Source organism: Condylostylus longicornis, unplaced genomic scaffold, assembly GCF_029603195.1.
Source record: "Condylostylus longicornis isolate FDR11 unplaced genomic scaffold, ASM2960319v2 ptg000048l, whole genome shotgun sequence".
NCBI classification, from domain to species: Eukaryota; Metazoa; Arthropoda; class Insecta; order Diptera; family Dolichopodidae; genus Condylostylus; species Condylostylus longicornis.
The window spans coordinates 19,051,733-19,064,114 of NW_026578017.1; the positions used below are offsets into that span (position 1 = coordinate 19,051,733).

At 24.8% G+C, this 12,382-nt stretch overlaps 1 protein-coding gene across 3 annotated transcripts in view; it reads left to right on the top strand.

The window, feature by feature from the left end:
* Positions 1-12,382, top strand: part of LOC129610923 (probable 3',5'-cyclic phosphodiesterase pde-5) — a 31,050-nt gene that overhangs the window by 17,807 nt on the left and 861 nt on the right. For all 3 annotated transcript variants that reach the window (XM_055523745.1, XM_055523743.1, XM_055523744.1), the window contains 5 exons: positions 10,344-10,397; positions 10,471-10,991; positions 11,064-11,290; positions 11,354-11,700; positions 11,759-12,300. In XM_055523745.1, the coding sequence (XP_055379720.1) occupies positions 10,344-10,397; positions 10,471-10,991; positions 11,064-11,290; positions 11,354-11,700; positions 11,759-12,300 (1,691 nt within the window). The remainder of the gene's footprint in view (positions 1-10,343; positions 10,398-10,470; positions 10,992-11,063; positions 11,291-11,353; positions 11,701-11,758; positions 12,301-12,382) is intronic.

Sequence of the window (12,382 nt, forward strand, 5' to 3'; positions counted from 1 at the left end):
CGATCACAAATAAATAAGCTTATGCAGATGTGCAAAGATATGGAAAAAAATGTCATAGAAAATTTCAATAATAGGCAAAATAATAGCCGGCGAAAGCTTTTTCAATGTAATTTCTATTTGAAATAAAAAAAATTAATAAAAGATTTTAAAATGATTATTTTCTCACGAAACCGTCTTTTTGGAGTACTTTGCACATCTGACATTATCTGCAATTATTATGAAAATAAATATGAAATTATTTTTTTGTGTTTTTGCAAAAATAAAAGTAAGAGAATTTTTTTTCATTATTTTAACTTTAAAAAAGTGGGAGATATAAAAAAAATTATTATAGAAAAATAAAGTATTCACTAAGGTGTAGAAGTTTTAAAAACACATGTGCAAACCAATGAAAAGAAATAGTGAAATAAGAGACACAAAAATTTTTGGCAAATGTGTCAATTAAAAGACTGGGGAAACCGGCATCGTTTTAATTTTTAATAAATGAAAGTTTAAACAGATGAACACAATTTGAATAAGTCTATGGGTAAAAGTATTCAGCGTAAATAATCAACACTTTTGCTGGATGTATTATTGATTCAATAACAAACAGTAAGGCCAAAAAGAGAAACGCGTTATTATAATTGAGACAGATTAATATTGAATAAATATTATGAAATATTTAAATAATTAAATGTCTAAATTTTGATTTTAATTTATGTAAAATAAATGAACCAGCAAAGCATTCGCAAAACGTTTATGAAATTATTATTTGTCGCCAGATTCAATTGAATTTTTTAAATTTTCATTTAAAATATTTTGTGCAATATCACAAAATATTTGAGATGAAAATTTATTGTACTTTGTTTCAATTAAATTTATTGAGTTCAAAATTTTTAAAAGATTAAATATTTGGCAATCCGCCAAAAATTAGTCGCTCTTATAAATTTATACTGATGTCACCTACTCTTAGCACAGAGCGCAGTGAGATTCAAATATAAAAATTGCATAAAAGCTCATAGTATATGTATTAGTGTAATTAAATTTTAAGAAATTTCTACAATCTTATTTAAATTTTAATACGTATTTTGCAATCAAAATTTGTTTTGCAAATTTTTGTAATCAATAACAATTTTGTATTAATTTGATAAATATCCAGATATATATTTATATAAGATTATTTCTTATATATACGTTCATGTGTATGCGAATATACCATACACATATATAAATTTAAGAAAATTTATTTTAAAATTAAATTGCAATCTTAAAATATTCTCATAGAACTTCAACATAATATAAATTAATTAAGATTATGATTGTACGATAATTGCTGTTTGTAAAATTCTTATATTAAAATTATTTAATTTAAGTAGATATGTATGTATATATGTATAATATCTATACGTGAGTAAAATGCTTCTAATAAAAATTTTATTTATGTGCATTATTAATTTGACTTTGATTTGCATATGAACATAAAGTTTTTTATAAGATATTTAAAATTATGAAGTGCATAATGAAAAATTTTTTAAATTCATTTACGAAAAATATTTTCTATTTGTTCAAAACTATTTTGCACACAACAGTAATAAAATTAAATTTAAAATTTAATTTATTTGCAATTGTAAAATAACCTATTTCTTATTGTAAATAGTAAAATGTAATTGGAAAATTTAATATTAGTTTTTATAATTAGGAAATTTGCATATATCACGATTCTCTACAAAATTTATCTAGATCAATCTTGTTTGATATTTGCAATGAAACTTCTATAGCTTAGCTTTGAATACAAGCCCTAACATTTCGGCGTTCATTTCAATATTTTGTAAAATTTGTAAAAAATTTTTAAAATCCTTTTATATTAATTTTACAGAAAAAATTAAGTAACGTATATATAGTATATCTGACCATTGGTGCAGTGGTTATGGCACCGGTCCTTTAACCAAAGGGTCTCGGGTTCAAACCCCGGTCAGGTCACTATAAAAATTATATTCAATATTATTATAACTTAATAAGTATACAATACTAATAAATATTATACAAGTAATTTTCAAATATTCGTAATATTCGATATTAAAAAAACTAAGAAAAATAAACAGTAAATATTAATAACCTCAAATAATTAATATAAATAAAACTACGGCAGGCTAGTCACCTACCTAGTTAAACTCTATGACGCTATGAAACTAGTGCATGAGAAATCATGCACTAGCCCTATGCTCCTTCTAGGAGTGAATAAGGAAAAAAAAAAAATATATAGTATGCTCAATTTGCTCATTATATAAATACCATTGTATAATTAAATTTGGTCCACCAACAAAAATTTAATTATTGATAATTAATTGGTTAATTATAAATTATTGGTCTCTAATTTTAGTGGCCAATATTGTAGTTTATTTCATTTTTTTAATGTAATTATGTTATTTCATTAAACTTAACACAAGAATTATGCTTTTAATAGCATCTTACTAATTATACTTGTATAAATTAACAGACTCATGGTGGCTACACATACATATATTTATTTAAATATTTAAAAATTTTTTCCAATTTTTAAAACATTTAAGCAAATATAAAATATTGTTGTTTACTTAAATTTTTATATTATTTTACATTTAAATTGAATAAAATATATTCAACTTTAAACCATACTGTAACACAGTATGTTAACAAATACAATATGTTTATATTTTTAAGGTGAGGTCTTTAGAATTTCACAGTTTAATTATGTAGGAATTTTTATTCAATCTAAGCTGAAATTTACAATATTTGTAAAATTTTCGAATTATTCTTACTAAAGAATTGTTTCAAAGCTTCAATATAACAACAAAATATACTTACAACTATATAATATTTTGTATGTAAGCACATTTATTAATACAATATAATAATTGTGAAGGTATGAGAATTTTAAAAGATTTTACGAGATTCTCGAAACTTGTATTTTAAATTTTCAAGCAGTTATATACATGTATTCATACATAAGTATAATTCGAATTTCCTTTTTAAAACAATATCACGTAAAATTCAAAGAAATAGTTAACCTAACTATATGTACAAATAAATAGTTACCCTTTATACCCTTAATATATATTTTTCCTTATACGGTTGAAAAAATTTTAATTAAAATTTTGATTTTTACCTAAAATAATAAATAATAATATACATCCGTTCATGTCAGAAACGTTAAGTATTCCATATTATGTTATGTAAAACAATTTATGAATTTTTTAGTGCACAAAAAATATGTTGATATAATATAATATATTATGTAAGTATATTATAATAATCTCTGTTATAAAAACAATTATATTAAAGTTCAACTTTTTGCCTTATTGTAAAAAAAAGTAACAATTATATAACGGTAATTAAGTGACGTAAGCAGGTTAAACACTCCTTAAATTACCGTAAAGAATTTTCCACTTATGGGATTTTATACAACTTTCACATATGTATAAAATTATAAGTATAATTTTATTCCTCTATAACGTAAATTAACTGTCCAAGACTTTAAAAAATTTTTTAAAAGAATATTTAAAATAAAAGTATAAAACACACATATTTTAAATAAATTTTTTTTTTGGTTAACCAGTACTAATTAGAATGAGTAAAAGTAGTTACATCCCTGATGTTTTTAACATTACGAAAATATTTACATATATTATACTCATATTTTAGCATGTACACTCGAAAATTTTAAAAACTTAAGTATAATGAAACAAATATTATAATGATGAACTAAGAAAAATACGTAAATCGTATATAAAACTCTGCAATATATAATAATAGTAAAGAATTTCCTAAATAAAAATTTAAATTTAAACTATATTAAGTAGTACAACCATAAAATATGACTGTAATTCTTACAAATTTTATATTAACGATCAAAATGAAATAATTTGATGAAAATGTTTCTTTAAATGTTTTTAATTAAATTTAAACTATTTAAAAACCTAAATTCAAATATTTTATACAATGGTATCTACATATATAATAAATAAATATACTTAATTTTCTTGTAAAATTAATATAATATGTATATATACGTAGGTGTAAAAAGTGATTATATGTGCTGATAAAATATTGTTCAATCTTTATACAAATCAAAATTGTAAGCAACATAACAGTACAAAATTAGATTCTATATAGTCTCTTTTGGAAAATCCTCATGATATTTTACTTAAAATATCGTTTTAATAAAATCACATAAATTTAAAAAAATATTACGCTCTTTTAATTGAGTATTTTTCTTAGAATATTGAATAAGGAAGCAAATTGAAAAAGTAAATACAAATAAAATGTGCATACACATAGTAACGTATATACAATTTTATTTATTAAAGGAAATTGAAATACTAAGTGGTGATGATAGCGTCAGTATCATAATATGTATTTTTAATATTTATTGCAAATATGTATACTTCCATGTATGTACATACATATTAGTATACGAAGTTTCATAATAAAGTAATAAAAGTAGAGAAATTGGTTTTGTTTGTCTAACTATGTGTGTTTGTGAAGCGTTCATTGTAAATTTTTTATATATTTTAAGTTTTTATTAATTAAAAACACACTTTTGCATGTCAACCAACAATAAAATTTTCTACAAAACAAATTAGTTACGATATACAAACAAACATACATATATTGCTTTAATTTTTTATTTTTCAAAATTAAATATAAAATAGTTACGATACTTTAAAAGAAAATTAATTTAAAATAAAATAAATGTTTTGAAAAATTCTTATTTTAAAATAAAAATTATTTTTGCTTTCTAAAATGAATTTTGTTTTATTGTTTTTTTTTTTCATTTTGCCAATTGCTATTATTTGGCATTAAATTATTAAAAATACGTACATATAGTAACAAATATATTTTGTATAATTACGGTTCTATTTTGTCGATAATTAATAAAGAAAATAGTAAAATTTGACATTGAAATATTTAAAATAATGTTAAAAGTATTATTTTATAAATAAATATGTTATTAATTGTAATATCTATATATATTATAATAATGAAATAATAAGTAGACATGTGCACGAATTTATTATTCAAAAATAAGCACCAGATAAAAATATAATTTTCTTTTTGCCAAAATAATGACTACATATCTATATACATATAAATTAATGCCAAAATTCTAATACAATTTGAAAAATTTACGAAATGAAGCCTTATTAAAGGCTTTTCCGTTTTAAATCCTAATATGATTCAAATCCTAATTACAAAAACAAACACTTATGAAAAAAAATATTAAAAACTCAAAAAATAGATTTTTAATCCAAAAGTTATGAGATACGACTTTCCCTGGAAAGCTGTAAGAATTGAAAATATTTTGAAATAGTTCACGTTTTATTTGAAACATTTTTGCAGAATGCGTTTCGGCACATATTATACTATACTATACGTACATATATATACACTTTTATAGTGTGAACATGCTTATATGAACATGCTATAAATTGTTATTATTCATTTTATATACACATAATAAACATATTATATTGCCTTACTTATGCCTATATACATATGCATTTTATATGTATATATTTTTGTTTTCAAATTTGAGAAATCAACAAATCTTAAAATAAATGCGAATACATAAATAGATTGGTGTCAAATAGGCTTTCCATAATACCAAAAATAGAAACCTTGTATGCGTTGATTTAAAATATGTTTATTTGACGAAAAAAAAATTGGCAAGTGTAATAAAAAATTTAATAAACTAAAAAAAAAATTAAATCTTACATAATTTCTAAATCAATATCACATACACATATTTAACCTATCTTAATTACACAAATAAAAGCATTTTGACCTACAAAATTTAAATTTATTGAATGCAATTAAAATTAAAACATATTGAATGAAACTATATTTCTGCACTCGCATATAATATTTGCAAATATGTATGTATGTAATTATTACGCACAGAAAGCTATTAAAAACCGTAGCATATTTTTATATTTATGCGTCCCGCTAGCTCCATTTTTTATTTAAGATCTACTTTTGATATACAAAGTATCTACAAAAAATTTTATCGTCAAACTCATGGTTTGCAAAGTAGCACGTTTTCTAGATTTAATGAAAACAAGCAATTGAAATAATTCTTGCTAACATTTAGTGTAAATTTGGAAAAAATTTTCGAAAAACAATTCTCCGAAAATTTATGCTCATGTAAAACTGGAATTTGGTTGCCAATTTAATTTAGTTAAGTTAAAAAAGAATACTATGGGTAAGAGGACAATTTCTGTAACATTTTTGCTTTTATACAGTTTCCATAATGGCAAAAGTGTCGAAGAAATAAGTAGTTAAAAATATAAAATTTTGCACGACCCTGACAGGGGGACAAGAAAAAAATTTTGCTCTAGCAAAATACCGCTTTTGCTAAAATGTATTTGTGTACAAAATTTTATCTTTTTATCTTAAACGCTGTAGAAGTTTGGTAGAGAGAAAAACAGGCAGGTACACCGAGTGAATCCAAAAGATTTATTTCTTCCAAAATTTTTTGGGAATGTGCTAAAAACTATACTTTATATGCACGTAAATAGTTTTAAAATGGATTTCTTATCAGATCAAATAGATATTTTTGAAAGAACCAATATCTTAGTTGTTTAAATTCAAGCAACCAATTATAGTCTAATTGGTTTTAATTTTAATCAAAAAATCAGAATATTTTTTCATACATATGTACACATGTTAAACTTTGAAAATATAATAAATAACAGCATAATTTAACTTAAGAATTTAAATATAGAATTTTCAAATAAAGTATCTTACATATGTACATATGTATGTACATATAATACAGCAGCATACATACACAAAATTGAGAAAGACTTATTTGCTTTATATACATGATTTATAGCGATTAAAACTTTGTTATTCCAGCGAAGTGGATAATTGCAAATATTCAATATTTTAGAAAAATTTTTTTGATTTTTTTGAAATTCTACGACATTGATTGATTTCAATTGTTTTAAAAAATTTTGAAATAATTAAAACTTTATTTTAAAAGATCTTTTTTTCCTTATTTGTTGTTTAATTTTTGATTTAAAATGTAGTAAATTCAAATTACCCCTTAAAACTTCTTCTTTTAGAATTAAAATTATTTTAATCATAAATAAAGTGATATTATCCTTTCTTACACATATTTGCCAAAGTTATGTATTAGACAATTGTATAAGACCAAAGTAATGTATAAGGCCTTTTCTTAAACGCGGTATATAGTGTTATATAGTGAAAACACCGCTGTTTTTATGTTCATAAACCAATGTTGCTAACCTAATCTGTACATACATAAACATTATTAATTTTTTCTGCTAATGCTGCTAAAATACTGCTTTTAAAAACAATCAATTACATATGTAAACATATGTTTACTCAATTACACATTTAAATTACTTGCTATATAAATTCATATCTATACAAAAATATTTCAATATTTTATGCATACATTTAGGATGAGGAAAAAAATTGAAAGACGTATTAATATAATGTTTGAATCCAAGGGTTAATTGCTTGAGTTAAGAAAATAATTATGTTTTTTGTTGACATCGTATTTACCGCTCTTCCACATTTATAGAAATTTGGAAAAACTTACACAGTTTCGGAAATGTAAGATGCCGGAAATTCAACAAATTTCTTGAGGTGATAGCTTGAAAAGTGGTGGAGGTGGAAAGAAGTGTTCTTTAAACAAAACAAATTATTTAGTAGTGTTCAAAAGTTGCTAAAATTAAAATAAATTAATTACTGTGATTTAATTATTTATTTAAATACTTTAGAGGCGTATTCTGGGAGCTTTCTGGAGCATTTTGAACTACATTTTTTTCGAAAAGTTTAAAGCCCTGTTGAAACTTGACTAAAATCTAAAACAAAGTTACGGCCAATATACCTTTTTTGATATATTTACATACATAAATCAGATTTTACTTTGAAAATCATAAAAATTCACACTATTATATTTATGTATAACGAACGTCTCTTAAATAAGTACATGATCTTATGAAAAATTCAAACCTTTCTAATTTTAAATAAATGAATATATGTAGTTATACCGAAATTATTTGGCTGATTGCACGTCTAATCACTTACCTGTACGAAGTTTTATTAAACAAGTAATCAATACACATAAGCGCACACATTGCTATTATAAGTTTCAGTAGGCCCTGTAAATTTATCTGAGTTTATAATCCAACTTCAATAATTTCTAAAGAAAATTTTCGTACAATATAGTCGATGACAACTTAACATATCTATTTGCGTATTTACATACATATGCACATATAATTTAAACAGACAGACATTAAAATTAAAATTTGAATTTATGGGCATTTAAAATGTATAACATAAAGTTGCGATAGTATATTTAAGTATTGTTAAGTTTCTATAATTTTCTCTTATCATTTGTAAAAAAATTAAAAAATTAGAAAACCTATTTTGAAATAGGTGACTAAGGTACTGATAATATTCCCTAAGACTATTCGATTTTCCACAACCATCAAATATTTGTTTTACCTGTACATAATTTATATTACAATTGATTTTAGGGCGTTTTGCATTGGATTGCATTGCAATATATCTACGTACGTACATACATATATGTTTATGCATATATTCTTATCTGCATATTCGTTGTTTATTTTATCTGCTTATTTGTTGTAGATAGATTCATAATATGTATATTATAAAGTACAATATTCGTATGTATAATAATTAAAAACAAAATCAATTAACCCCATTAGATTATAATGGGAGTACATACAAGATAAAAATAAATTTAAATTAATGCAACTAGACTAATAAATTGCAAATCAGTTGCAATTTGTATCTTTTTTTTCACAAACCAAGGGGAAAAATAAAATTTATAATTTTAAATTTTGGCTGATAGCCAGTCGTTCTTAATTCAGTTAAAGAATTTATCATTTTCAGAACAAAGTTTACATATCAGGAACTTTATATTAAATTCATAATTAATTTGTAAAATACAAAACATAAAATGATCACATAAAATTTCAAAAAACAAAGCAAAAATGGTATTTGCTGGTGGTTTACTTAGATTAAATCATAAATGATTGAAAATTAAAAAATCTGATGTGATCAGCACATAACCCACCGCAATGTGTATTGTCTAGTTAAATGAAAGTGTTACAGAATATTATAAAAATGTCTGTTAAATACTTCTTTCCAATTTTTATGACATTAATAAGCTTATAGTTTACATACCTATAAAAATGTAAATTTGGCTCTTAGTAGAATTTCGCTTTGTGCAACCCGAATTCGCTGAAATGCTCGTTTCAGTTAGTTTCGGTAACAACCAGAACCCAAATATCAAATTTCAAGAAATTCCATCAATTCGCTCCGTATATATGGTGAAAAACGTAAAATCGGCCCGCAGATCAGTTTTCGAGCCCTGATCTTTCCAAAAAATCTATATGTTAATTGTTTTAGTACGAAGAATTTAAATATTAAATTTCAATGAAATCGGTTGATTATTTCTCTTTAGGAGGTTTCAAAGTTAGGAGGTTTCACGGACGGTCAAGCGAAGCTTATATATGAAATTTCAAGCAAATCGGATGAATATTTTCTTTAAAATGGTCAAAAATTTAAAACAGGCCCGCTAAAAAGTGCAGTTCCCGATGTCTATCCAAAAAGTTGATCAATCCGTGCCATGGTCGAAATAAACTTACATATAAAATTTCATCAAAATCGGTTCAGTCGAACTTGAGACACACGCGTGCACACACAGACCGATAGGTCGCTAAAAATAGTTTACTTACACTTCCCTACTATGGAGAAGTGCATTCCCACCGAAAACTCGATATGCAAAATTTGCTGCCATCACATCGCCTACCTAGTGTATACACAATACGGTCGGTAAAAATGTGAAAAGCGTGATATAAAAATTTGGGAAATCTTATCACGAATTCTACAAGCAATGGTAATATTTAGTTAGCAAACAGTTAGCAAACACATATAGAATATGCGTATCTAAAATAATATACAAATGTACTATATTTTAAAAAAAATTCTAATAATGTAAAGATTTCGCTGAGGAAAGCAAATAGCATTTATAAAACAAAAATGTTAGTAGGTACGCAGTTCTAGTCTTCACTTTAGTAATTCTTATTAATTTGCAAAATATGGCTTTTTGAGTACAGTATAAAATTTTATCTTTGAAGATCCTCATTATTATGAATAAGCCTAAAATGTCCCACAGAATGCCCTAAATTTTCATAAGCTGCCATCTGTCCAAAATGAAATACATGTGTAATACATAATATTATTTAAAAACTTTATTTATAAATACATACATATTCCATTTTAAAAAAATAAATAAACATTTTTGATTTTTATTTCAGTACACGAAAATAATGAAGCTGATTCAGATGAAAGTTATTACAGTAATGGAGAGGGTAACAAAATATATACACTTGTTAATATTTCAAATTTTTTTATTTAATTTTTTTATTTCCTTGCTCAATTAAGATGGAATATCTGCTAGTAAAGTAAGAGATTTTTTACGTGATAATCCGGATTTTTTGGAAAAACATGTTATGGATGAAGTTGAATTAGAATTGTTAGAACGATGGATGATAAGGCGAACACAAAGATCCCGTAAAGCCACAACACAATCACTAGGTGGTCTTGGCAATCGTAAAACAAGTTTATCAAGATGGAAATTTTGTGTGCATGCTGACAAGAGGCAAATGTTGCAAGATTTAACACATTCATTGCAGTTAAGGCCAACCAAAGCACACGTTCTATGGGAATTAGCTAATTGTATATCATCAGCAATAAATGCAGATGGATTCAATTTATATATAACGGAAAATGGTGACCCGGAAAATTTATCATTATATCTAGGCCAGAACTCAGCTGGAGTTGCCAAATTACAGAAGTTACGTTCTGGAATATCAGTTCCTCTATACGTTGCTAGAACAAGAGAACAAGTACGTTTATCAAAAGGTGATTCAAATACGAAGTTTCCCGATGCATTGCCACGAAAAGTAAGAAATTTAATGAAAAAAGAGAATCGAAAATATCTTGAATTTTTTTCCTGTTTTTTTTATTCCTTTTAGAGTGATATAGCACATATTTTATGTCAGTCAGTGTGTCAACCGGATGGTCAATTGATTGCTGTTATAGAATTATATAGAAAAGATGGTGGTTTTCCCTTCCATGAAGAAGATGAAGAAATTTCTATTAGCTATTTGGTTTGGGGTGGAATAGCTTTACATTATGCAGCTTTATTTATGAATATGAACAAACAAAGAAAATTAAACGATTTTCTTTTGGCCGTTGTTAAGTATGGAATTACTATAACTTTAGTTTATTTGTTGCATTATACTTAATTTTGCCCTTTTACTAGATCAATATTTCAAGATATGGTTAGCATAGATATGTTAGTCTCGAAAATAATGAATTTTGCTCAACGTTTGGTAGATGCCGATCGCGCTTCACTTTTTTTAGTGGATTCGAAGAGCAAAGAGCTATATGCGACTATATTTGATGTTGGTATAAATGATTACCAAAATGGGAATACTGATTCCCCCAATGCAAAAAATGATAATAATGATAACAAAAAACCAAGAGAAGAAATACGTTTTTCTATTGGAACGGGAATAGCTGGTCAAGTTGCATTAACTGGTGAAATACTTAACATTAAAGATGCTTATTCTGATCCCCGATTCAATCGCGAAGTAGATCAGAAAACTGGTTATTTATTTCTAAATATTATTTCTTCAAACATTTACAATGGCTCTTAATTTTGTAGGATATAAAACTGATTCAATATTATGCATGCCAATATATATTCGAGGTTCTATAATTGGTGTTGTACAAATGGTTAATAAACGCAGTGGTTATTTCACAAAAGAAGATGAAGAAGCTTTTGAAATGTTTGCAGTTTATTGTGGATTGGCATTACATCACGCAAAACTATACGACAAAATAAGAAAATCTGAACAAAAATACAAAGTGGCAATTGAAGTACTCAGTTATCATAATACAAGTTCAGATGATGAAGTGAGAAACTTTATTGAAGATAAAACACCAGATTCAGTTCCTGAAATTGATAATTATTACTTCAATCCTTTTCTTTATAATGATTTCCAAAAAATTAAATTTGCAACGTACATGTTTGTTGATCTATTTGGACTTCGACGATTTGATAAAAATAATTTAATTCGGTTCACGCTTACAATAAAAAAGAATTACCGTAGAGTACCATATCATAACTGGAGTCATGGATTTTCAGTAGCCAATTCAATGTATTCTTTAATAAAAAAAGCAACAGATGCATTTAAACCAATTGAGGTAAACATATATTAATTGTTATACCAACTGTGCTTCTATACATATTCAAATTATAATAACGTAAAAAAAAATTTTGCATTTT